This window comes from Notolabrus celidotus, chromosome 9 (assembly GCF_009762535.1).
Source record: "Notolabrus celidotus isolate fNotCel1 chromosome 9, fNotCel1.pri, whole genome shotgun sequence".
Taxonomy (NCBI): domain Eukaryota; kingdom Metazoa; phylum Chordata; class Actinopteri; order Labriformes; family Labridae; genus Notolabrus; species Notolabrus celidotus.
This window is the reverse complement of record NC_048280.1, coordinates 7474546-7502048: the sequence shown is the minus strand read 5'-3', so window position 1 is coordinate 7502048 and position 27503 is coordinate 7474546. Positions and strand designations below refer to the sequence as shown.

The 27503-nt window shown below is 41.6% G+C and overlaps 1 protein-coding gene across 1 annotated transcript; it reads left to right on the top strand.

The window, feature by feature from the left end:
* The first annotated feature begins 1302 nt into the window (after positions 1 to 1302).
* scarf2 (scavenger receptor class F, member 2) lies at positions 1303 to 26491 on the top strand. Its single transcript, XM_034693077.1, has 11 exons — positions 1303 to 2000; positions 4193 to 4251; positions 4342 to 4443; positions 6158 to 6677; positions 7204 to 7422; positions 7646 to 7774; positions 8097 to 8200; positions 9597 to 9711; positions 10057 to 10154; positions 20035 to 20190; positions 22227 to 26491. The coding sequence occupies exons 1-11, from the start codon at positions 1891 to 1893 to the stop codon at positions 23447 to 23449; spliced, it is 2835 nt and encodes a 944-aa protein (XP_034548968.1). The 5' UTR covers positions 1303 to 1890; the 3' UTR covers positions 23450 to 26491.
* The last annotated feature ends 1012 nt before the right edge of the window (positions 26492 to 27503 follow it).

The window sequence follows — 27503 nt, the reverse complement described above, 5'->3', positions numbered from 1 at the left end:
AACTACTCCAAGTTTAAAAAAAAAGAAAAGAAAAAAAAAGCCAGATTAAAAAGTTAAGTCTACTTTTACTTTTAAAACATCCAGGGACAGATTCAGACTTTTTGGCAAGAGTGGCCCAACTGGCCAAACTTTCCATTTCAGAAACATTACCTTTGAAGGTTATATCACTTGAGATTGGCTGTAAGTCAGCCACATAATTTGTCTTAACATGATGACCACATTAAAAAAATAATTACTTTATCTTCCTTTATAAATTTATGAAGCACAAATTAATGCATGCTTTAATAGTACCCATATGTAGGCCTACTTGTAGGAATCAACTCCTGAAATGTGTCAGACAATGCAGATGAATTATATGATTTAAAGAGCTAATCTGTTTAATGAAAATATTGACTTCAGCTGCAACATCACAACAAAAATGTTTACTATAACTTGTTTCTTGTCTTTATAGAAGCCTCTCATAAAATATCTGTCAAACATTTTGGAGTCATTAGTAACTATGTTGAGTTTTGGCTGAGGGTTTTGTTTACATACTGGCATTATCTGCAAACTGATTCTGAGTGGTATTGGATCACCAACATGTCATAACAGTTTGCAGAGGGGTAATAAATAACTTTATGTTGAACCTGAAGCTCATCACAGTGCACTGCAGACCCACTATGCCCACGGCTGTAATGAGATGTGTTCTTGGGAGAAAGCATTTCAACCTAAGCATTTGCACTGTGCAGCTGTTAGTGCAGCGAGGGAATGGCCTGGATATCATAATGCATTCATGTAATTATTTTTCTCTTGGCTGCAGCGTTAAGTGGTTCAGAGGCCTTCCACTTGCATTGATTTAGTGCAGGAGGTGCCATATGCCAAAATTACTTCGTCCGTGTTAACAGATGGGGGAGCCATTGTCTAACGTGAAGTCATTACACTACTGCCCCCTCAAAGCCCCCACACACTGAGGCCCACACACTCTCCCCATCCATCAATACAAAAAAAATTCCCCTAACCTCAAATTAGTGTTTGCAAGTATGTTGCTTCTGAAAAAAACACAAGCACACATTTATTTTTAGTATGAAGCTTATCCAATGTAAATATAAACACCATGTGGAAACAAGCAGTATTGTAGCCCTTGTTACACATAAGATCATTTATTTTTATTGTAATAGCATTCATGTTTTGATTCTCAAAATGACACAATAAGCCGCAAGGCATTTTTTTTTTTTTGTATCCAAGGCCATTTAAACACAGCCTGTTGCGCGCAGGGCCCATGTAAATTTGGTGGCGCACGCATGGCGCACAGAGCCAAAGATAGAGTAACAAATCAGGAATTTCCCTCCTGCCACTCCTGAGAGCGCTAGAGAGGACAAAAGTTAGGGATTAAGCGCAGCTCCTCAGAGGGGAAAAAGCGGAAGGCAGCTCATTTATCCTTACTTTATGTCAAGATTACCACCAATCAGCTCGTTTCCAAATGCGTTGCGGATAAAGTGTTGGAAAAAAGTTGTTGTACTTTAATCACGACTCTGGATGCATCAGCTCTACATGCTGGATTGTTTTTAGAAACTTAGGAAGGAATAACGGTTCACTCCAGGAGAATTGTGTCTCTCGAGATCATTTGCAAGTTTCGTTTTGAGGACTCTTTTCAGCTGTTCGCTTTGGATATGTGTCGTTGTTGGTCACTTTTCTCACTGCTGAGTCTCTGGATGGCGTAGGTGGCGGCAAGAGTTTCAAATCACCTTTTTGGACAAGGATATCGGAACTTTTAAATGCAACTGATCCAGGATACTGTGCGTAAAACATATCGGAGTGCTTAAAAGTCAGCAAATAGCAATCATTGGAACTTTTCTGAGCGGGGACATGCGGAGTAAAAACGGTGTCTAGAAGGATGCTGCTGCTTGTACAATGGAAGTGAAGAACTGTTTTGCTGTTGTTGCGGTGGTTTGTCTCTTCTTTTGCTCCAGTTTTAGCCAAGAACTCAACCCAAAAGGCAGGAATGTGTGCAAGACACCCGGGTAAGCATATGAACAGAAGAAAAATGACATAACTCACTGGTTATAAATGCTAAACAGCTTGTTTTAAGATTTTCTGGTGACGTATTTTGCCTCATTCGGCTGCATATGCTCCATTAAACGACTTTTTTGTGATAATTTGCCGAATCAGAGTTCATAATTTACAGAAATCAACGCGCAAGGTGGGATTCCTTTAGTTTTTTTATTATTTTTTGGGGATAATTATAAGTGTAAAATCAGGGGAAAACTTCTCCATAACTTTGTATTAGTGACATTTTTTGCAGTGTTGGCCTTCTGCTCGGATAGCAGCTCTCACTAAAGCGAAAAAAAGTCTAAACTTTATGAAGATTGACTCAACTCTGTAAGCGTCTCCATTCCTTTTATGATTCAAAACAAAAGAAACACTTTGAATAATCTTTGTTTCATTTCACTTTATATTATATTACGGCTTTTCGACACAACGTGTTTCCAGTCCGCTGTTCAACAAGAGGAGGAGTCCATTGAGGAAAGCAAAAGGCTAATACAGATGTGTGCATCTGGAAATGTTTACATCGCTCTGTAGGGGGCGCTCTCTTTGACCCTGATAGCATTCGTGGCACCGTTTGATAACACAATGAGGTTTCAAACATTTAAGGAATAAAATATCATTTGGTTGAAAACAAAGTCAACCCTGGGAAATTCATGGAATTTAATATCCACTCAGCCTCCTCTCAGGTTTTGGTATTCAAAAAACATTCCTTGATGACCTCCAGGATTACAGCCTGTATGTTTACTCATGTAAAAGAACAACATCCAAATCCATAATTGCTAACTCTAGCGTCCAAGCTTGTTGGACTCATGTCTCTGATTTTGGAAATCATGTTTGGCAGGGAACAACAGATGTAGTCCAGAGCTCATTCACCACTCTGCTATAAAAACAGATGAGTGATAAGAAATGCTGTGCTTACAATTCCTTGTGGCATGACTTGATCCCTTTTACATATGTTGGAATAGATGAGGAAGAGAAGTCAAGAATTAAAAGGAATCCTGGAGCAAAACTAAAGACATCTCAGGAGCGTGAAAGTTAAAGCTCTGACCTGATTTGATCTCACTGCTCTTCTTTACTTAACTGGACAATAAAGCGTTATTAATCCTGAAAACATAGTGCTTTGTGAAGCTTTCATGTGTTTGTAGCGCTGGCCTCCACTGCTTTGCAAGTTTGACATCTCGCCCTCGTACAAGCGTTCACCATTCATCGCGGTGAACTCACCACTGGCTTGTTCTCATATTCTGTCCATTATGTTTTTTATTATCCCTACTCAAATGTTTTAAGCACTTGTGTATGGAAACGTGTTTTTGAATCAGTGAAAAACAGCTATTGAAGTCTTTGGCAAAGGCAGTTGGTACATTCTTTGTGCAATAATGAAAGGCGAACAGGAGGGCAGCTATAAAAACTAACCCAACTCTGCATAACATGAATGCAGCCTCTCTTCTGTAGTGCTGACATGTATTGCCTTTGAGAGGTCAGAAACGGTCAAGTACATACATGTTGACTGGAGTTTATCAAAATGTGGTGTTGCACAGTTTAAACAAATGTGACCTTGTGTCATATTTAGCACATGCATAGCTTAAAAAGCAACATCTTTCTTTCATTGCAAGTGAAAGTATACAGAGGTTAGACCTGTGATCTCGTCCACGCGCCTGCTCTGGCAGGATAAAAAGCAGCGCTGATCCCTGCTCATTGACAGAAAGCAAACTGCTATCTTCAAACACTTTAGGGGAAGCTGACGTGTTGCAGGGGCCCCACAGAGGTCACAGGCGTGGGAGGAAGAGGAGATGCATCCGTCCTTTCCTGACGGGCTGAAAAACTTGGCTGCAAACTGTTGTCTCTGAATATTCACGGCCATACTTCTGTATATCTACAAAGGCTGAAGAAACCTAAAGAAGCTGATAAACTAAGCAGATTCAGGGGTCAAGAGGGTTTACAGATGGGGATGTCCATTATTCATGTAATTATCCAACCATGTGCTTCACATATGCAACATGTACGTTGCCTTGCATACGTTTGCAGATCGTAGCCACATCAATGAAACTGTAAGATCAAAGAGGCATGAGTTGGGTGTGGATGCTGCAGCTTTGAGATGTTTGTTTTACAGTATTTTAACCAGGTCCTTCACCCTTCCCCTCTAATTCTGTCTCTTCTCCTTTTTTCACAGATCATCAGGATTTGTGTGCTGCAGTGGATGGGGGCAGCTAGGGGATGAATGCCTGACACGTATGTACCACACACATACACACAATCGTATGTCACACAGCTCATGATGAAAGCCTGTTGTTTAATGATGCTTGTTCTTCTTCATCTAAGCTCTCTGTGAAGGCAATTTCACCTGCAAAGAGAATGAGGTGTGTGTCAGGCCCAATGAATGTCGCTGCCGTCATGGATACTTTGGAGCTAACTGTGAAACCAGTGAGTGATTTTCTGAAATCATTGTTCAGCGTTTCCAAATCTTACTTCACAAGTCAAATTAGAAGAAGATGTTTCACCCTGAAAAATGTGTTATTGCATTTTAGTTTTTTAGCAATGCTGACTGAATAGCTTTAGGGACGGCAGTGTTGCTCTACCCAGGGTCCACTTGGTTCCAGATTGAACAATTTTGACAAGTATTGGAAAGATTGCTAGAAAATGATGAACCTACTCTGCATAGATGAAAAACTAATAACTTTACTTGTCCTGTGATTCATCTTTTAGTGCCATCGACGGATTATCTCAGTGAAATGAAATTTTCTTAGAATTTAGTGCCCACTATAATTTACATCCCCAGACAAATGTGCAAAAAACTTGGATACTAAATACTAAAATAACATAAACATTTTTAAACTGACAGTATCATTATTCAAGAGATTATAAATGTGTACCAGCAGTTTGGTGAGTTCATCTTCATAATCAACAGATATCACATTTCAACTTTAAACCTCAGCAGTGGATAAGAGGAATTAAATATTGCACAAAAATGCACAGACCGGCCTGAGCTGATGACGTAGGAGACACACATGGCTATTGTAAAGACAGAAAAGCATAGAACTGAGATGAATAGATCTGCCATATGGATCGGCACTATATAACGGCGCCTTGTCACTGATATCTGATCTAGCTTCTTGAGTCCGATCTAGCCGATATCCGATACCAGGATCGGATCGGTGCATCCCTAGAAAGAACCATCTTGCCTTCATACTCGGTCAACTAGGAAGTGGATGAAGCCTCTTGCATCTAAAATGAAGCCAGAGGCATAGTTGCTGAAACTCATATTTTTTTACAACTGCAAATAAGTAGAGGGTGATTTCAGTGATTGCAAAAAGTAGTTTGATGGTTAGGAGCATTTGAAGTAAATGACTTTTGGCTAGTTTAAGGTGTTTACTTCAGCATGCTGTTCATTGTGAAAGTAATGGTCCCATTTGTAGTAAAATCAATGTTAAGCAGGGTGTGCTGAGGGACATGACTACCTCTCATTGACAACACACTACCGCAGCGAGGTGTCAGCAAAGATAGAGGCATAGAAAATTGTGTCCAGCCCCCAAAATCAAATAAGGATGACCACAACTCAACAGAGGGATGCCTTTTCGCCTGGGGAGTCAAAATTGGGGCACAGAGGTGGCATCAAAATTGTCTGCACCTATGAATGAAAAGCATTTACTTACTCTTTCTATCTTGATTTGTCATATTTAGGTGAGAAACTAAATACAAGATTCTATAAAAGTTATATTCCTGTGTGTATATATATATATTCTACTTTGAAACGAACACAGCAGAGTGGCAACATTTCAATCTTCTTAGCTCAAATCTCTCAGAGAGAGAGCAACTAGCAGTCTGTTAAAACAGTCCAAATCATACACATAACTCTTACCTGTGACACGGCAACACGTCAGTCATGGTTTAGGATTTTGTAGTGGCCACTGGGGTAGCCAAACAGATATCTGTAGAGGCCATGGCCACCCCTTGGATCTGTCACTGACACTCAAGGCTTCAAAACAGTGGTCTACAAAGTAATGGGCACTTTATGTTTGCCACATCCACTTATTTTAAACAGTCTGTCTTGGAAATGGCTATATACGTTTGTGGGACAATATTTGACAAATCAGAAGGTTGTTTCCTATTTTCAAATGACTCCCGTGTCTTTGAACAGAGTGCCCTGCCCAGTTCTGGGGTCCTGACTGCAAAGGGAAATGCAACTGTCACCCCAACGGCCATTGTCATGATATTACCGGCCAGTGTACCTGCAACCACAACCGTTGGGGACCTAACTGTGAGAATGCATGCATGTGCCAAAAGGGCAATTGTGACCAGGAGACGGGTAAATGCACATGCAACCCTGGCGCCTGGGGCCCCCAGTGCAACAACAACTGCTACTGCAGCATCAACTCCATCTGTGATGCCATAAACGGTCGATGCATGTGCAACCCAGGATGGACGGGGAGGAACTGTGCAATCCAGTGCAACTGTAACAACTCGCCGTGCGACCAGTTCACAGGACGCTGCCAGTGCCGGCAGAGCCTGTGGGGCCCGCGCTGTGAACGATACTGCCAGTGCGTCCACGGCAAGTGTAACCAGGCGGACGGCTCGTGTACCTGCACACCAGGGTACCGTGGGAAGTTCTGCAGGGAGCCGTGTCCTGCGGGGTTCTACGGTCAGAACTGCAGGAACAGGTGGGGGGAAGAAAACTTGGCAGAGAACAAATGCACTATTTCAAACACACAGGAAACATGCAGTTTTAACAGATGTCTAATGTTCAACTCCCTTGTCTGATCTACATTATAGTGTGGTTTTGTGGTTTGATAGGAAATAAGATTTGATATATGCTGCAGGTGATAACCCATAAAATATCTGAACATGTTGCTTAATGGAGCAATAATAAAGTCAGGTTTGGGAGTTGGTATTCACATTATCCCATAATCATCAGCCAACATGAAAAGCAATTCAGGTTAAGTGTTTCACCTTCCATGGGCTGTGCTGATCTCAGAGGACACTGTTGCTATAAACTGAGGAGAAACAAAGTTCAGTGTTCTTTATCTCCCAGTTAAACTACAATTAGGGGAAGGATATTAGGCATACAAATGCAGACTCTTATCACGTGCACAATTCTTTTAACAGTTCCACCAAACACAGCTGAGATGGATGATAGTGGAAATCATGAATCTGATTCCTGATTCCGTTATGTTTGGTTGAACACAGGTGTGGGCACTGTAAGGGCCAGCAGCCCTGTAAGGTGACAGAGGGACGCTGCATCACCTGTGACAGAGGCTGGAACGGGACACGGTGTGACCAGCTCTGCTCCAAAGGCTTTTTCGGCGAGAACTGCCAGGAGGTGTGTCCCACCTGCAAAGACGGACACCACTGCGACCCCATCCAGGGCAAGTGCTCTCACTGTAACCCCGGCTGGATTGGGGACAGGTAAAAAAAAAACACACCAATCAAGAGTTCAGAAAAAGACACATCTTTTTATTCAGTTCTCCTTTTCCTGCAGAGCTTTGTCATTTTCAGACGTATTAAAATAATGCCAGTGTCTTTAACAAGTAGCCACTAATGCCTTTTTCCACACTGTGATAATGTCTATGACTCATTCTGCTCAGCTTGAAAATTACGGTAATCACTGCATTCCTTTCGTGTGTGATAGGTGCGAGGTGCGCTGCCCCAATGGCACGTATGGCGAGAACTGCGAGAACAACTGCAGTCACTGCTTCAAGGGCATCTGTCATGTTGTCACCGGAGAGTGCCTGTGTGACCCGGGGATTTACGGCACCTTGTAAGTCATGAGACACCTCATACCTTCCAAAAGAAGTCATGTTTATGCCTTCGGCAGCTTTACAGTAGAAAGGCTTTCATATGAACTGTGTCACACACGTGGGAATTGAAAAGCGAGCTTGTGTTTTCAGGCATTTTTTCCACAGATGTGGATGATCTTGTAAGAAAAAAGTGAAATTTACACAAATGTATATCAGGGGGAAAATGCCTGGAACAAAGCACTGATCCTGTTTATCCCGCTTTTCTCTTTCTGCATCCTATTTTCTGCATCCATTGCTTTGAATGAATTTTAAATAGATTATGTTTTTTCTCTTGTGTTTAAGCTGCAATATGACCTGCCAACCTGGCCAGTATGGAGTGAACTGCAACCAAACCTGCTCCTGCAATGACAAAAACTGTGATCCTGTGACTGGTGCTTGCCATCTCCGTAAGAAAACCCCTTTTTTTAACAAGCTGTGTGTTTATGACGTCTTTAAAGGTTTTGTTTTTGTTTACAGACGTTGTCATAGACTAGTCTTTTCTTAAGAATGTACTTTTTTTAGAGGCAAAAACAGTCATTTCATGCCTGTACCACAAGTTCAGCAAAGACCTATTTGTCTGAAGAACCAGATGCCACTAGTGCTGCGTGTGTATAAAATGTATCATAGTTGGCTGTACACACTGAGTAGCAACAAACACATCTATTCAGGTCAGTGTTTGTAGTGGGAGAGTTAGCGTAGTGAGGCCTTGATAGCGTTTCCAGACCCAGACCGGTGTCCTTTTTATGGCTGTGTTTGTTGGCTCAGTTCCTGTCCAGGGAGAGAGGGAAAGGAAGAGAGAAAGAGAGAGAGAGGAAGGAAGAAATAAAGAGGGGGATGGTGAACATATAAGAGAAGAAGAAGAAGTTGGAACAGAAACAGAGGGAAAGAGAGTAGAGCAGAAAACTGAGTGTTTTGACATGTTTTTATGTAGAACACAAAGTGCTTTGACAAGCAGACATGATCGGCTGTGGAGGGCCGGTCAGTGATGTTATGAGACCTCGACACTTCCACCTTATCCTCCCCCCAAATCATTTCAGTCCTTTATGCAGCTGTGAGCAATGACAACATGCAACGCCCAGACTGTTCCAACAATCCATCTCAGCCTCCTGTGACAGAGTGAAGACCACCACTACTTACCTCTTAACTGATGCGGTGCTTCTCTTTTGATGTCATCTGTCCTTGCAAGCGCCAAATGCTGTCCATGCTTATGCAATGCAGCACTTATTATCTCTGGGGTGTATCCCACTTGAAGAGGGAGGGGTGCTAATAAATCATCGATGAGTTATGGTGTGTGTGTGTGTGTGTGTGTGTGTGTGTGTGTGTGTGTGTGTGTGTGTGTGTGTGTGTGTGTGTGTGTGAGGGGGGGGGGTCGTGCAAGTGAAGTAAAGGGGGAGTGAGGGGAGGAGGTTGCTTGCAGGAAAACCAGCAGGGAGAGGGTAAGTGGCCTCACGTCTTGAGGGAGATAAGATTAATTGTGAATAATCTGGAGTGAGTTTCAGCCTGTTGCAGTCTCATTTCCTGAGAGATGCTTCACGTCAAGCAGCAATTAAAAATCGATTGTTAATGCACCGCTTTGCTCCGTCTTTATTATCAAGGCCTCAGCAACTATCACATTAATAAAGATTACACAGAGCTATCTTAACCCTCCTTTTCAATTCATCTGAATAGCCATCCACTGTAAATCATAATAATTTCCAATATGCCAAGGTCTCCAGTGTTAGTGATGACAGAGAGAGAGATTTGTTGAAACTGGCGTACGGAGTCGTGTGGCACACCCAGAATTCCCTGCGTCTCGCCTTTCAGAGCCCAACCAGCGGATGGGTGTGATTGCGGCTGGAACCCTGGTCTCCTTTCTGCTGATTGTCCTGCTCTCGCTGCTGTGCTGCTGCTGCCTCTGTCGACACAAAGACGACCACAAGTGAGTGACAGATTGGTGTCTTCACCTCAGTGGGGCATGATGAGGGCTCGGGTTTTTAAAAGGAGGCTTGCCCTGGTTAGGAAAATAGGGGGGTGTTTTCTTTTCAATCTTTCTCACAGGTACCAAGTTGTTAAATGAATAAATGCATATCATTTGTATTTTAAGTACTTTTTATGTATTGACATTACAGTGTGAGTAGCAATGTGAGCATCCCCAGAGCCCTCAAAAGAGGCAAGAGGCCAGGTTTAATATGCCTCTTTTGAATGATTCATTTATATTTCCATGTTGTCATCCTTTTTCAATCCTAACCAAGACAACTCTCTCTCTCTTTCTCTCTACCAACAGCAAAAAAGCAAAGCGGATCCTGTGTGGACGATTCAGCCGAATCAGCACTAAACTTCCCCGTATTCCACTGAGGCGACAGAAACTGCCCAAAGTAGTCGGTAAGCCCCAAAACTCTCACTCATATCCACCGCAGTGCTGCCAGAAGCTGCTGGAGTTTATGCAATCATCTTCTCTGGTGTTTGTACAGCACAGCCTTCAAAGGTAACATCAATCTGAGCTCTTCATTAGTAGCCAATACATGATTAGATGGTGGCAAAAGAACGCACAGTTTGGTGGCAAAAGTGCACACATTATTTCTTGCAATGAAAGTTGAGATTCTTTGGAGGAAAAAAAAAAGGGAACTTGTAGAGGAGCGACTGCTGATTCAACTTCTTTACTGGGGAAGAAGTGAGAAGTTCAGGCTCTGAAATGTTCTCACAGTTAAAAAGTTAAAAGCAGCCCTCTGAAGGACATGTCTACTTTCAGCTGTCTCTCTGCAAAGCTTGCTGAAAATTTCATAATATTTGGGAGACTATTAAAGCACAACCATTCAGAGTTCAGGTAATTATTAAAACATGTTATTCTAAAAACTAATGAGCATTGAATTTGCTCACATGCAGAATTGGTTGGATGTGAAATGTTTTGCAACTTTAGAGTTGGAGTTGTCTCGATAACAGAATTTTGAACTTTGTCATGATACCAGTAAAAATCGAATGATATCAACACCTGTCCCTCTATCTCCTATTTTCCTTTATCCCTCTTTCCAGACCCAACTCCATCAAGGCAGATGTGTGTCTAACATGAGTCTGGTTCTGCTTGAGGTTTTTGCCTGTTAAAAGGAAGTTTTTCCTCGCCACTGTAACTAGCTACATACTTCAGGGTGCTCTGCTCATGGTGGTTTAAGGTGGTGTAAGGCTGAGTCTTATCCTGTCTTGGTGTTGGGTCTCTGTTCATAATTTGACATAGAGTGGTCTAGACCTGCTATGTTTGTGAAAGCGTCTTTAGATAATGTTTGTTGTGATTTGGCACTCTACAAATAAAGATTGGTTGATTGATTTTTATATCACAGCAATGAATATTGAAGTCTTGGGCACCCAAAGAGGTTTGTTATTTTGGATTTCCAACGTGCTACATGTGCTGATAAAGACAAAGTCACTTAACCAACATTTGACATACTGCTAATTCAAGTCAAGTCAACTTGACTAATAGTAATCAAAGGCAAAATAAATACCATTTTCCTTAAAAGTAGATATAAACTCCAAATAGAGTATTTAGGTTTAATCATCATTCATAATCCAGAGGAGCTGTGTGCTGGTGTGTGTATCTGCAGTGAGTGTGCTCTTCATATTTTCTAATTATCTTATTAATTTGGTCTTTTTATGGGCCTCTATCATTGGTCAGTGCTGTGAGGCTCACTGGCAGTCCGCATGCCGGGCTAATAGAAAACATTCTTAGACCAGGTAGCATTGCTGTCCCTTTCCTCTGCTCTCTGTCTGTCTGCAACAGACATAAACGTAGCATGACTGTGACTTTATAAGATGCTTAAAGGACCGGAAAAACACATTTGTTATTTGCCTGTGAATGCGGAGAGCAGTAAAGTGTCTGTGATGGAGGGCAGAGCAGAGACACACAGAGCAGGCAGGAAGAAGCACAACTACAGCTGCAAGGCAAACCAAATCCAGCACCTTTCTTTGAGTTTGTGCAGAGATGTGGATGTTTTTATAAGTTCGTTAGAGTGTAACCACTTCATAATTTTTTAGTTTTGTCTCTTTGTTTACTTTACCAGCGTGCTCTCTCTTCCCTTTATCTCTTCGTCGATTGATAATCGCTGCTTGCTGTCTCTCTCTCTCTCCCTTTCATTTGCTCACAGCAACTTCTGAATGAAAATATAACTATTGATTTGTTATTTTCTCAAGTTTTGGTGCTTTTTGATACTATTGTCTCATTTACAGAGTGTTTTCAAAAGTATCGAAGTATCAAACATTTTCGCACCCTCAATCTTTGTCTCTATTTGCTGTTACAATTTCATCACTCACATCAAACTTCAAGGAAGCCACTTTTCTGTGGTTAAGTTCCTCTGGCTTGCTTCATTTCATACTTCTCTTTAGTTGTGTTATGTCTGTTGTGTTTGACATGTATTGATTGATACACACGCTCAGAATTCACCTGTGTGTTATTGTCAAATCCTTTAAGGCTGGAGTCATTCTTGATGTTTGGAAGGCAGAGCACACTGTTCAAAATCAGTCAATAACTCCCCATGGAAGTATTAATGTAAGGAGTCTGTTTGAGTATGTACAGAGTAGAGGTGCTGAGAAATATGCTGGAGCCAAAAGTAAAAAAAAAAAGATGTCAGAGAAAATGTAGAATCAAGTGAATATCAGATACCTGAAAGCTCTGCTTAAGTTTAACACATTTTTCTCAGTTATTTTCCACCTCCATTATACACACATGATGTATGTGATGCCGTATGACAGATTTTACCTCTGCTGGAGGTGTCAGAAAATATATAGCATCTGTGGTTCTATCGGCTGTCGATGTTTTCTTGTGTCTTCAGAAGAGGCAATGAGTGTCAGTCAGAGTGAGCATTCTCCTCTGGTGCTACCTCAGTCTGCTTTTAGATGATGAATAAGGTTGAAAAGTGAATGGTGGCTGCCAGGCGAGTATGGGGTTTCATTTGAAAAGAATGCACTGGTTTTAGAGCCCCTTATTTTTCTTGGCACCCTCAAATGCCATGTGTTCACATTATTACAACCCTTAACTGCCCCCCCCCCCCCCTCCACACACACACACACACATTTTCTTACATACTTGTTTCCATCGTCTTCTTCCCCAAGAAAACTTTTCTCGGGGCCGTGTTATTAAAAGAAGGCCGGTGGTTGTCGGGGGCCCGGGTGGTGCTGAGTGACGGGCTATCAAAGGCCGCACTGTTTGGGTGAATGCTGCTGCTCCATGTGGAGGTCTCGTGGTCTGTGACAGATCTGTCTGTGACCCCTGCTCTTTTTTTTTTTTTTTACAGCAGACAGAAGAGACATGGTGATGGTTTTGCAATGAACCACACTTAAAGTGGCTGGTTTTGTTTAAAGCTCCTGTTAGGAACTTTCAGTGTGTGTTGATTTTGGTGCCCCCTGTGGGTGAAGATGGACGTCTTATCACTTTGATATCTTGATGTGTGTGTACTTTTCAAAAGTAGAAGCTGTGATTCTCTTGATTTAGCAGCTTGTAACAGAAGTCTTCTCTCAGCCTACCATGAATGCGTCTCTCCGGGTGTTACGGTTTTAAAAGTGACCCTGTAAACTGGAGACCTTCAGCTGAATGTAACAGTGTTTGTGGAGTTTACACAGCTGTTGAAACACAGAGGGAGTTTTAAGATTCAATATCCTCATAAGGTATTTAATGATCGTCTAAAGATGTTTATGAGGGATGCATCCGGCTGAAAGTCAACAGTTAACAGGGTCACCGTTTAAACCGAAACACCGGCTGGTCTCTGCCACAGCTTTTTGAGTTCAAAAGGATTTTAAAGCCACGTTGAAACGTCTTTGCTGCTCGCGCTTATCTCCTCTCACGTGTTGATTCAGTGAATCCATCTGTGATGAAATATAGCACCATCTAAAACAGTGCCAGCTGAGTCTCTTCCATGCTAACAGGCTAACTGTTGTGATACCTGCCAGTCCATCTTCTTCTGCGGTGACATCTGTGAAGGATGGCATTCGTCTTTGACTTACTGCCCTCTACTGGTCTGGTGGTGTACTGCCTTTACTTTTTATTTCCTCCATACGTCACTGGCCTGATTTGCACAATCTACCCGGGGCTTCGACCCAGCGGTCGACACACAGACAACAATGGAGGCACAGAGCCTTTTAGTTCTGGGTAAAGTAGTTCTGGGGGCTGAAAGACCCCGGAACTCTTGGTCAAAATGCACATTAAGGCTATTTCAGAGTGACACCTACCCCCTCACAGTGGTTTCAGGTTTCAAACTAACAATGTAGAATTTTTCAGTCTTGCTCCTGATGCCCTTATGTTTCTTTATGATGCTTTTACAGCTCATAAAGAAACATCAATATCAATTTTACTCTGTTTCACAACCAGTTGAAAACTACTCACTGGAGCTTTAAGGCTCATTAACAGTTTTATTGGCTGAAAAAAGTGTTCTGACAAATATTTATACTATATAACAATACATGCAGTCCCAGGGAAAATGCATCGTCATATGCTGCACACCAGATCATCAGTATGTTTAAGTACTGCCCGAAAAGCATAAAGTAATCATGCAAATGTTTGTGTTTTCTGACTGGAGAGGAGGCTAATGTTTAGTTAACAACACTGACAGACTGAAGGAATGACAGTTGCTGTTGTGGTTAAGTATGTAGTCAACTTAATGTGCATATTCAAAACTGTTTCATTGTTAAAAGTCATATTACAAGACAGCATTCACACACTTTGTGCAAATGCCCCAGTTGTCAGTTGTTCTGCTTTTGCCTGTTTCATGTCATTGTAAGCTAAATCTTTGTGCAGCTGGACTGACGAACACGCCATTGGCCGCCGCCTCTGAGAACTTGTGGTTGAAATCTTTGTCTCCTCTCTGACATTTATAGATTGAATGATTGATCGGTTAAAAGATAAATTTACTCCAATTGTTGCGCAGCACTGTACGCTGTAATCCGACTCTGAAAAAGGCCTCCACTGAAGTCACTCTGCTGTGGAAGGAGTTAAAACATGATGACCTGATTTATTTTCCATGTCTGAGCAGCATGTGCTGTCTCACTTATCCAGCTGATTTTTTTTAGCTAGAATCGGTCTCAATTATGACTCAGTCATAATACAAAACTAGGACAGAGTTGTCTTTGTCTCAGCCGAGTGGATATTAATATGCTTGTTTGGGAAGAGCTTGACCACGTGCAGCAATGTGCCAGAAGCATGAAAAGAAGCATCATAGCAGTCAAATGCCTTTTTTTTAAACCACCAAGAAAGATTTCTTCACTGTCTGACTTCAAATAGGACGACCATGCAGCAGTTAAACTCCAGAATAGACCGCAGTGCCTACTAAAACCTTGGCAATTGGTGTATCTTTTGGCCTTCCCAGTTTGTCCCATCCAAAGTGTTGTTTCTCTGCTTTGTGTTGGACGACCCACAGAAGCATGGTCTGCCAACATTTAGAAACTCAAACTCTGACCGGAGCTACACAGTCCTACACACGCATTCCAGAGGGGCCCGATGGGGCTGGAAACAGGAAGTGGTCAAATTTACCCCAGCCGGTGTCAGAACTGTGATTTATCCACACCAGGGTCAGTAGCAACAGATGTGGCAAGAAAATGAAACTAGAACGGAGGGGGGGGGGGGCAGCTAACATTTACTTGTCTGTTAGCATGGTTAGCCTCAGAGAATTAGCCACATGAAGATGCTGTCACCTTTTCCCCTCTTTGGTAAAACTGAGGCTGTTTGTTTGTAGTTTGGATTCCATTCAAAGTGTATTTACTTCACGCCCCACAGACGTCCGTCCCTCCAGCATTCCTTGCATCTTCTGTGTCCAAATGCTACCCCATCGGTGCAGGCTGAGCGCAGCCCCACCTGCTCTTTCATCTTTATTTGTCTTCGGAAAGTTGGCAGAGATTTCAAATATATTTGCTGCAGCACTCAACTTCACATTCACATTTATTTATTCAGACTTTATCATAACCTTCATGCACAACTAATATAACAAAAAGTGGAAGGTAGCTGCTCCAGATTTAATGTTGGCTTTAGCTGCCGTCATCTTTATCATTACATATACAAATGATCATTGTTTTGATTATTGGCTCTGATTTGGCCATGTTGGATGCCATTCAGTGTGCTGTATTTGTGTTAGACTCTGCATGTAATCCTGTAACCCTAACACATGCTATTTCAGGCTGAAACATATTGTTTCTTCTTTTTATTGGCAAGCAGTCTCCCAGTTCTAAGCCCAGGTTTCCACAGCTGGACCAGACATTTGAACTAGCAACCTTCTGGTCCCAGCCAAGCTCAGGTCTGCTTCAGGTCTGTTAATGCATCCCCCCACTGAGCAACTGTGGTGGCGGAGCCGTGCAGCTGGGACGTGTCAATAATGCCCTGTTGTGCGTTGGCCTCCATGTAGGGCGGGGACCACAGCGGCATCCAGTCTGCAGAACAATCTGCCCCACTAGACCCTCAGTCTGGAGGGAGCAGCTTTCAAGGGCAGCAGTTGTTCATGGTTGCATACAAGTCGTGTCGCAAAATGCCCATGTGTTAGCTTGTTGACAAACTTAACTGAAGGCTTTGCATAGGCTAGCTGCTCCACATTCCTCAGTCACGCAGAGGCCCTGCAGACCTGAATGCTTCTGCTAAAGGGGCTGAAGTGAACACAGACCCTGGTTTATTCATTTATCTATTCCTTATCATTGATTTCAGATCACATATATGAGTCATCCAAGCCTGTGGATTGATTTTCTTGAGATCTGTTCTATCACATCCACACAAAGATGATTTGTATTTGATAAGAAACACAATCAGAAAAGTAGTGCCAAGTTTGATTGTAGACAAATAGACAAATACCAATGGCCACAACAGTTCAGCATGTACTACATGTTCAGAGAGAGAAGGTCGGTGTTATTCTGGTAAGCAGGATATCCTTAAATATTCACATAAATGGGTGCCCATGGATGGAATTCCTCCCTTCAAACTTATCAAAACACTCATTATTATTAGCTTCTTTCTTCTTTTACACACATCTGTTCTTACTTATTGTGGACATGTTGCACCTGTGTTGACATTTTCCATCCTAAAAGTAACACAAAGTTAAACTTTTTGAAGAACAGCGGTTTAACATCAGTGTAGCCCTAAATATAAACCTCCCTCTGAAACAGATCTTCAATCCGAGGTGGTAACTTCTGTTAAAAGCTGTAATTTGGACAACAAGATGAAGCACAGCTGCTTCCCAGAAAAACAAAACAAAGCAGGGTCCTTGAAAATTGCTTTGTACAAACATGTCAGTACACAAAAGAACTCTGTGGCACACACACACGCCAACACACACACACACACACACACACAGATTGACCCAATTCTGGTTGGACTATGACTAAATCTGGCTGTTGTTTGAGAAAGTGTTCAAAGCAGGGGGAAAAAAAGGCATCAGCAGAAAGTTACATGATGTGAGGCAGACGGGCGAACATGGAAAGCAGCAGAATAACATCAGATCAGTTTATGATGAAACATAAAACAGACATGTTTGTAGTCGACAAATGGTGATAGGACAGGAACACATCATCTGGTATGGATATTTAAGTGCCTTGAAGATCAAGATTTTTTCTGGTTTGAGGTGTTTTGAAAGTCATACATGTCACAAAAAGCACAGCCAGGGTTGAAGCTTTGTGAAATCCAGGTGACAGAGATGTAATACAAATCACATGCAGTTTCTTTTATCAAACAATGCTTCAACAAGTCACCACTGCAAATATCTGATCCCTCAGAGTGTCCCATCTTTGAGTTAGAGTCAAAAACAATAACAAGTAAGCACGTATTTTTCCCAGGCAGGCATCCTTGCACAGTTTAAGGGAAGTTTTCCAGTGAAGGGTTTATCTGAGGTCTAAACAAACGGATGGACCCATGTGTCATCGGGCATGTAAACAGGAGCGTCTGATGTGGTCGGTTGCGTCGCGTTAACGCCCAGCAGAGTTTAGGCCAAAACTGCACTGTTCACGCCAGATGGGAAGATCAGCCGCAAGTATTCAAGTATCCCCCAGAAACCACAGCTGTCCTGAGACTGAAGGGTCAGCAGAATGCTGCAGTGTCTGGAAAGAGGGGGTGGGGGTGAGAGAGAAAGAGAGAGAGGAAGGCTGCTTAAATCTTACTAGATATGCGCTCTAACACAACGACAAACTCGGATGAATCAAGGCTTTGACACAGAGCTATTAAAGTTAACAACAGCAAAAATAAAACGGTAAATGTCAAATATGAAACTGTAGTTGGTTGTGGCTTTGTCACCGACATGGATCAGGAGAAATCATCAATGAAAATGAGAAAGATAATGGAGGCAGTGAGAATTGTACCCTCAGCACACTTGTTGCAGAAAGCTACAACATTCACACTCCTTGACTGAACTAACTCAGCCTCACAGGAATGCACTGCTTGGATTTTGTCGGACAGATGCAACACACAGTGGAGAAAATATAATTGACAAAGATCCTCCCTTACATTTTAGTCCTGTATCATGTTGTTAATGAATACAATACAAAAGTGTTGATCCAATTTTTTTTATCTTAGTCAAGAAAAAAAAGGTTAATTTTGAACATTTATCGTCCTAATTTTTGTTAATGAAATGAACATTTTCAATCAATCAATCAATCAATCAATCAATCAATCAATCAATCAATCAATCAATCAATCAATCAATCAATCTTTATTTGTATGGCACCAAATCACAACAAATGTATCTCAAGATGCTTTTACAAACATTGCAAGTCTAGAACGTACTCTATGTTCACTTATTAACAAAGACCCAACATCAAGACAGGATATGATCCAGTCCCCTCTTACTGACAGGACTCAGTCTGACTGGTCTCACCTTAACCCTCCTGTTATGATCGGTTCTCTGGAACACGGTCAATTTGACCCAAGGCATATTCATTTATCCAAAAGTGTCAGAACCCCAGCAAAATCCCAATACACATTTGTTTTAATCAAATTTTTTACTCTCTTACTAACCATTTCAATCAAAATTTACCCCATTGGTGTTTTTTAAGTCTCACAGATCATGGTTCAATGAGGATAACTCATTCGTTTTTCATTAGAATCCATGTTAAAACTTTTTTAATGTACATTGGAAAGCCCTAAATATTAATACAATAGTTTTACATGATATAGATTTTTGTTTATTTTATTTTAAATTTAGAATTTTTTAATTTTTTATGAAGTGATGTTAATAAATTAACACGACACCTCTTCTGTCACATGCTGCCCCGATTTTTATGCTGCATTTAGCTAGTTTGGAAGGCATATATTGCCTAAAATAGACTTTAAAAAGGGTCAATTTGATTCGCAACATAACAGGAGGGTTAATCCACCATGAGCAGAGCACCTTGCAGAATTTAGCAAGGACAAACCTCCTGTAAGATAAGATAAGAAGACAAGAAAGTCCTTTACTCGTCCCACAACGGGGAAATTTAAGTGTCACAGTAGCAAAGTAGACAAAAAAAACAAAAAAAAACAAGCACCTGTTAATGGAAGCCAGAGTCTGGTTCAAGCAGAACCGGACTCATGTTAGATAGCCATCTGCTTCGACCGAGTTGGGGTTGGAAAGAGGGATAGAGGAGAATGAGAGAGAGAGAGATGATAGTGAAACTTGTTTTTGTTGGTCATGAAACAGACTGAAATGTAAGCTGATGCTTCTGTGTGATTTCTAAAAGCAAACAAAACCATCAGCAACAACTCTGATCATTTCTAAATGGTAGTTTTGTGATTGTAACCACTGCTGCAGAGTTGGTGTCAGAAGAAGCAGGTAACTACACCAGTGTTACAGCATGCTGCAGAAAGAACCTTTATTTACATGGTCCATAGCAAAAATACACAGTGAGCAATAAGGCTGATTATGATAACAGAAAGCAGGATGAGATTTTTAATTTTTTCAAACACTATGCAAGCATATACAGGACAAGATCAGCAAAGAGATAAGAGATTCTGTTTTTTATAGGCGCTTTAATTTTATTTTAATCAAATTGAATTAAATGATATGACAGCATCTCTTATAATTGACAAATATTAAAAGGAGGTAGTTACTCATCCAGTATATATGGGTGACAATTGACAATTGTATAGTTGCTGTATGTACTTTTCAGAATGGCAGGGCCTTTGTTAACTCACATTCAAAACGCAGACTCATTTAAACCAACACTTTCTACAACTCGGCAGCAGTTGAGAGAGTGAGTGAGAACAGACTGTTGTTCTTGTAACATGGTACAATACCCTCTGGCTGACCTTTTGGCTTCTGCGTTTGTTTTCTGTTCCCAGTAGCCCACCACGACCCAGAGAACACCTTCAACTGCAGCTTCATTGAGCCCCCGTCTGTGGCCGAGCAGCCCCCACCCTCCTCCTGGTCATCCCAGGAGTCTTTCTCTTCCTTTGAGAGCGGAGACGAGGGGCCAGTTTACTGTGTGCCCCATGAAGGTGAGTCATCGTAAGAATAAATAAACAGTTTAGTTATCTGGAATGACGCACGCAAATCCATAAATTGTCCGTGGCATGGAGAAGCCTTTTTCAAACACTTATACATACATGCTGATAAACTCAGTGAAGAATTCAAAATCCCCAGTGTGACCGCTCACTGACTCACCAACTTCTGTAAATCTCATTATGGAGATAGCTTCTTTATCATGTGCCATCTAAGTCCAGGTTTTGCTCCGAGGACAAGGAAAGTATAAACAGGAAATGGAACAGTCAAGTCAGCATATGGCTCAAATCCAAACAGTGACTAACCCCTTGAAGTTTGGTGGAAAACACCGATTCCATCAGTTTCTATTCTGGAAGTCTGACGGTGCAAGTCAGATTTTGTTTTGGGGGATTTTCATGTGTGTTGTGTGCTGGATGGATGATGTGATGATAGCTTTATAGGTCAGTTGTCGTTTTCTACATCATTCAATGGTTTCCAATCAATGTCTTAAAGCTTCTTGCACAAAATCATTACCGTAAACATAGAACAGTCTGGAAGTAGAGTTGCACTGATAGGATCTGTTGAATTGAAACCCCTCCAGCCACAAGTATGTGTATACAAATTAGCAAATTAAGAGGCACTGATAAGATTTCTCCGGCCTTACAGATAAAAACAATGAAATGCAGCTATGAATGCCAAAACTGTAGCTCTCTTTTTTTCTTTTAACGAATTAAGTCTGTTTCATTCATAGCATTTTGGCCGCACTTTTACTGTCATTTTTATTTGTAGAGTGTAAGTACGAGTTTGCCAAGACTACAATACCTGTGACGCACCACATCTGCATTTTTAAAGACACAGTGAGGAGTTTTAAACCAATTTTGGAATAGTCTCTGTCTTATATTGACGTTTCTTCATGACTTACATAGTAAAATGAGATCAACAGTGACAAGAGTGGTTATTTATTTTACTGTTTTATAGTGCCTGTGTTTGGGTCACACTGGCTACATTTACATGAGACTTTTAATTCCTCTTTAATTCAGGAGAAAATTAAATCCTCTTTAAAAAGATTAAAAATGACCTTGTAATCACTTATTCCAAATGAAAATGACCATTTCGAATTAAACTTTAATCCGAAGTAAGTGGCTGGTTTACTCTGATTTTAAATCTGAATTGAATAATTCCTCGATCATGTAAACGTTCATTCCACTTTGAGTTAATTCCACTCGTTCTGCGCATGCTCGTTCCCTTGTCCTGTCGCGATCACGCACATATTCCGGGCTGCCGGACACATATTCCAGGATGGCCGCCCGAAGCAAGCGTTGGACTCCAGCCGAGACTATTTATTTAATAGGAGCCTTAGAAGAAATGGATATCATGAAAAGAGTTGATGGACGGAAGCATAAAAATGTGGACCTTTTTAAAGCTGTAGCGTCTAATTGTACTTATTGTGTGGTCTTCCATGTTGTAACCGAAAATAAAAGAAGCAGGAACTGGAGTCTGTTTTCTTCAGGTAGACATAAATACGTCACGCCCGCCCCTGTCCAATCAGAACCCTTCCCTACCCCCAGACCTTAAGCGGAATTGGATAAAGACGATTAAACATGTTTTCCATGTAAACCTCAATTCGGAATTACTATTTCCATGTAAACACGAAAGAGAATACTTTAATTCTGAATTATTTAATTCTGAATGATTAATTCCGAATTAAAAACATCATGTAACCGTTGCCACTGTCTGTGAAAAAGTTGAGTAGTTATCCAGCACTGACCTGGAAGTGTCTTTGTTTAGAGCTCTGCTGGTAAAGTTTGGCAGTGAGAAATAAGTTAGCAAGCAGGAGTTTTCTTTCTTTAGATAATTTCCTTTAAACATAATGTTTTGTCCTCATGGCTGATACTTATTGGAAAAAATTTAACCTTGCTTTGATTAATAATTTGTGTTGATATTTGTATTGTCTTGTCAATCATTTCAGTTAAAAGAATAATCTAAATGGACTTGTATAGTGAGCATAAAACAGTCCTTGATATTTACCTCTTGATTTTTCAATAATCCACAGACTCAGTGAATGACAGCAAAGAGAAGCAAAGCCCCAGCCCAGCAGCAGAGAAGCAGGAAGCTGAACTGACTGAGGAGGATGCAGGAGAGTACACCTCCCTGAAAGACACAAGTGTCACAAAACCAGAGGGCAGCGAGCAGCCCTTACTCAAGTCCTCTGATAGTGAAGGCTCTACCAGTGGCTCTGAGTCCACTACTGCAGCCCTCTACGCCCGCATTGCGCGCCTCTCCAAGCAGTCCAAGGAGGATGATGGTAGCGGCAAGGATGGGGATGGCACTCCAACACCAGAGGCTAAGCGAAATGGAAGGCCACCACCTTCACCTGGCAAGCCAAAACCACGACCACCAGACCCCTCCACTAAGCCAAAGGTTTCATGGATACATGGAAATACTACAGGGTCTCCCCAGCCAGAACAGCAGGGGCACGGGGGAATGAAGGCACTTGCTGTGCCAAAGGAGAAAAAGAGGAGCTCCAGCGATGGCTCATCCAAGAGCGAGGAGCGGCAGAAAATGAAGCAACAAAAGAAACAGGAGGCTAAAGAGGCAGAAGTCAACGGCTCTCCTGACAAACACAAAGCTCTGCGAGGAAAGAAGTCTGGGGAAGAGAACAGCAGTCCCAGTCACATGGAGCATATCAATGGTGTCGTACAAAATGCCCTCAAGAAGATCAGCAACTTCCACAGCTCTTCAACAGAGAAGAAGAGTGCTGAGATTCCAAAGGAGACCCCAAAAGAGCCACCAAAGAGCCCAAAAGTCATCCACCCTCACATGAACTCTGAGGCTGCCACACTCTTGGCTGCTCAGCTCAAAGAGAAAACCCAAAGCATCAACAGAAATGAGGGCACAGGTCTGACAAAGACCAATGGTCTCTCCACACCGAAGGGAAACCGGGAGAAGCCAACACCTCCACAGAAAGCCAAGAGGACACCCTCTGGTGGATATAGTCAGCCGGGCTCTAATAAGCCTCTTCTGCCCACCTCAAGCAGCCTTCAGAAGATGGTGACGCCAGTCACCACCGACCACGGGACCCCTGACGCTAAGAGCCCAGAGAAGCAGGACTTGAACGGCTCAAAGGCAGGGGACTCATCGTTGGATCCTACACCAAAGAAGACTCCCATAAAAAAGCCACCCAGGAAGAAAGGCAAGGAAGGTATTTTGGAAACGTCTGAAAGTAAAACACCCCAGCAAAAGACGGCCATTATGCCACCACAGGTAGTGAAATAAACGTTGAAACACAAAAGGCCAAAGATTTTTGATAGATTTCAAAGAGACTTAAATGGATTTGTTGGAAAGTGAACCAAACATTTTTTCAACCAAGGAATTTGAGCATTTTTCTGTATGCGTGTGCCATGACTCCAGGACCAGTCAAGAGTGAGAATATTTTTAAATGAGCGCAGTTGAGTCGTATTGGTGAGTTCTGTTATCATGACCTCTATACACCGTTGTATTTCCGTCAAGATTTATTTCCTTTTATAACGACTATTTACCAATCTCACACCACCAACCTGTGGCCAAGCAGGTCACACCTGTGAGAGCAGCGGTGCACAGACATTTCTATAGTTTATTCATCTCTATTCATCCACCACTATATTTATATATGAAATGCTTTTACGGTTGCAGAATTGTAATTTTCTAAGGTGATAGAAAAAAGGCTGTTTTCATGCATGATGATCGCAGGTACTAAAAAAAAAAAAAACATTCAAGAATTGCAAGCTATGCTATTTTCTAATTTCTAAGGACCAACAGGCTAAAATACAGTTTTACACTTAAGCCCTCTTTCCACCAAGCGGTTCTTGTTGGTACGGCGCGCATTTTGTGGTGTTTCCATGACTAAAACCGGGACAGGTCCCCAAATTACCGAGCCGTACCTTCCCACTTTATGGTACCTTTTTGTTGGAGTGACAGAAATACTGATCCGACCCCAGAAGGTAGAGATAGGAAAAACTGCAGTTCATTGATTGGTCGAAAGAATCGTCACTTCCCGTGCGACGGCGGTAATAAAGAACAACACATAACCCCGCCATGTTTAAATCTCCAGTGGACTTCAGGAAGATAACTTATTTGGTTTGGAAAATGGCGTCAAGAAACAGTGTTCCATGGTCGACCGCAGGGGTGCAGTCTTTCCTCGTGTTTTTCTTCTTTGTTGCATTTATTAGCTGGGTACACTGTGTCGCGCTGCCATGACGTCACGCTGTTACGTAGCTGACGCGGCTATCGGCATCCGGCTTACACGCCGCCCACCAAGTAGGGTACGGTTGGCTGTGGAAACGCAAACAGGATCAGGTGTTACCGATCCGACCCATACCAAACTGTACTGATCCATACCAGACCACTTGGTGGAAACGAACCATTAGAGTCCCCCTCAGAAAGACCTCCATCAGTCGTGATTATCAGACTTTTCTTTGCAGATGACAACAGCACTTTTTCAGTTTTGGTGCGACATGCTAGAATACTTTGCAGCTTTTTAAAGTACTCATATAATTTGTTACAAGAGCAACTTTGGGGTTGATTTACCACATTATGAGAAATTGTCCTCCTTAATTAATTGAATTTGACACCCCAGAGAACAAAAGCTGTGCAACATCAGGACTTAATTGTCCTCTATAGTTGTGAGTCATCATTGATTCCTCACTGAGCCTGAGCATTGGTTTTTCAGCTCTTCTATCGAAATGTAGCAGTTTTGATTTTCTTGATTCAGCTTGTCAAACTCTTTGATATTTCCACACAAAGGGCAGTTTCAACCTCTCTTAAACTTCAGTAAATCACCAGGATGTGCTCTTTCTATAGGTTTTTTTGTTCAGTCAGCTAAACCACTAAACAAAAAATGGACCCCCCAAGCTACACTATGCCCTCACTTTATGTAATGCTTTTAAAGAGCTTTAGAAACAAGTAGTTTCTCTGTATTACAGCAACATCTCCAGTTCCCATTTGAGAACACATCCTGCAGGACAGTATCCTTCCTGTAAATCAGAAGCAATGTTTGTTAAGGTGACAGTTGTTAGTAGCTCTCTTAGCAGAATGAAGCTGCCATGTGTCCTTCTTCAGTCACGTCATGAAACTAGGTCATCGTTGAGCTTTCCTCATTTCACATAAGTGTGTTCATGCCATAGAGGTACTGTGTCTTGTCTGAAATGTTGTGTACCTGAAGGATCAAATTATATTAAGCTAATAGATTGATGCCAAAGTTTTGGGGTGCTTCATTGTAATGTTTTAGGATTAGGTTTAATGGTACCATGCCTCGAGTGCCTCAACTGTGGATCAGTTCAAGCCAAAGAAGCTATGTTTGCCTTAATGTTATCGTCATCCTTTAAGTCATGTGATGATTCAAAGAGAAGTAAACCAAAAAGAAGCTGGAGGGGTGGGATCTTTTAACTGGATTTATTCAGTGCATCAATAGGAAAAAGCTTAGCAGGAATAATTGTTGAGCTATTTAGAAAGTAGCACTCAAAACATGAGCTATTACCTATGAACTATAGGTATGTATACCACAAATAAGCATGCTATTAGCATGTGTGGCTGAAGAATACGTTACATTTGAATGAATCCACAGCTCATTTGAAAACTTGTCTTGGTTTTATGTGTTTTTATCAAGGTACAACACATTTCTTCAATTATTTTTTCAACATTTTCTACTTGTATACATCGTGTACTTTTTATTATCTTTGTAAGCTGTGCTTATATGACCATTTTAGTTATTTTGTTTTCCTCTGTGTCAATGAACTGGCTTTCATGTCTTGTGTGCTTTGTATTTTTGGTATGTTGCTTATTTTTTGGCTCTGAAGCAAACCTACAGTATGAGTACCTTTCCCCTCCTGTAAAGTTTACATTGGCTCTGTAATTGTCCTCTGTTGATGTTATTGTTTGTGTAACACTTGACTGTATGACGCAGAGTGTAATTATATGGCATTGATAGCTGAACAGGAAATCTGTAACCTTCTTGTTCCCTCTTGTTACTATTGCCCCTCATAAAAAAAACAACCCATACAGAAAGGATTGTACAGTATTACCACGATACCACTGTTAAAACAACTGCATATACTTAAAACCATAACATTGTGTAATATGAAGTGGCATTTTTTGAACTGACTGGCCCGTGCCTGTTTTTATAGGCTCACAGTGCATTTTTGTAAAGGAGGGCCTGAAAAGCTGCAAAAACATTACCAACTGTAAGGTATATTTTCCTTTTGTGGCAACTTTTATTTGTGTATGGTCGTTGAAGTTATGTTTCCTCATTTACTTCTTTGGAATAAAAAAGCAATACATGTAGCTCTAGTCGAACAAGAACTTTCAAAGCAAGTCCTCGTTTAACTGGTTCACAATGACAGTCATCATTGCTTATTTATTATAACCGCATTACGTCTGACCGGGTCATGGCCTCGCCCTGGCATCTGCTTCAAGTGTCTTTATCTAGAGCACAATCCCTGAAACAACAAAGAGGTAGAAAGGGATGTATTGGGTAATACACCACATAATTCTCTTCCTGTATTCTACAAACAGATTCATCCAAACGCTCATTGATATTTGACCCTTTTCCTGTGACTCCGGGCTGCAGAGTCTCAGGGACGAAGCAGGAGACCTACAGAGTTATTCGGTCACAGCAGCCCTTCAAAGAGCCCAGGGGGAACCAGGGAACTGTGCTTTTGGCTCCCTCAGGATGGTTGGACAAGAGCTCCTTTCATGGGGGGAAAACAGTGGAAACTCTGTGCTAAGGAGTTAATCACGCGCTGCATATGTGTCCTCTTTTGGCAGAGAGCAGAGGGATATAGCAGGATTGGGCCACAAGGCAGTGAAGGAGGGTGAATGGATGGATGTAAGGATAAGTCATGTGATGGGTAATTGGAACCAGAAGATGAAGTGGCTTTGTTTTGGATTCTACACTCTGGCCACATGTTCTGCTTGCAGTGTACATGCATGTATTACATTTAAGGGTTGAACTGAATTAAGATGCTTAGTGAATGTGTGACCCTAGTTTCATAAACAGTTCATTTTCAGTCAGACTTATCTTTTTGATGAAGCCTCGTATTGATGTTGACAACAAATAGAAGGTGTTCTGACCTTCTATGAGTCATAGTTCAACACAAATGGCATGTTCTGTGTTGTCTCCTTAGCATAACAAACAATTTTATCAACGATATTCCAAAAGACAGATACCATTTGTTGCTTTTTTTTTAGTCCTGCTTAGGGGGTGGTAAAACTAGCGAGTCAGCCACTTGATCTAGTGGAATCACGGCCCCCAGAGGATGTGTCAAGAAAAATGTGTTGATCCTTGTCTACTTTA

What these genes read in the sequence shown, in the direction of transcription:
- scarf2 (XM_034693077.1), top strand. Translation starts at nt 1,891, where the DNA reads ATGGAAGTGAAGAACTGTTTTGCTGTTGTTGCGGTGGTTTGTCTCTTC. An exon ending in CGACACAAAGACGACCACAA is followed by an intron (nt 9,712 to 10,056) that starts GTGAGTGACAGA and finishes CTCTACCAACAG; the next exon opens with CAAAAAAGCAAAGCGGATCC. An exon ending in TTACTGTGTGCCCCATGAAG is followed by an intron (nt 20,191 to 22,226) that starts GTGAGTCATCGT and finishes AATAATCCACAG; the next exon opens with ACTCAGTGAATGACAGCAAA.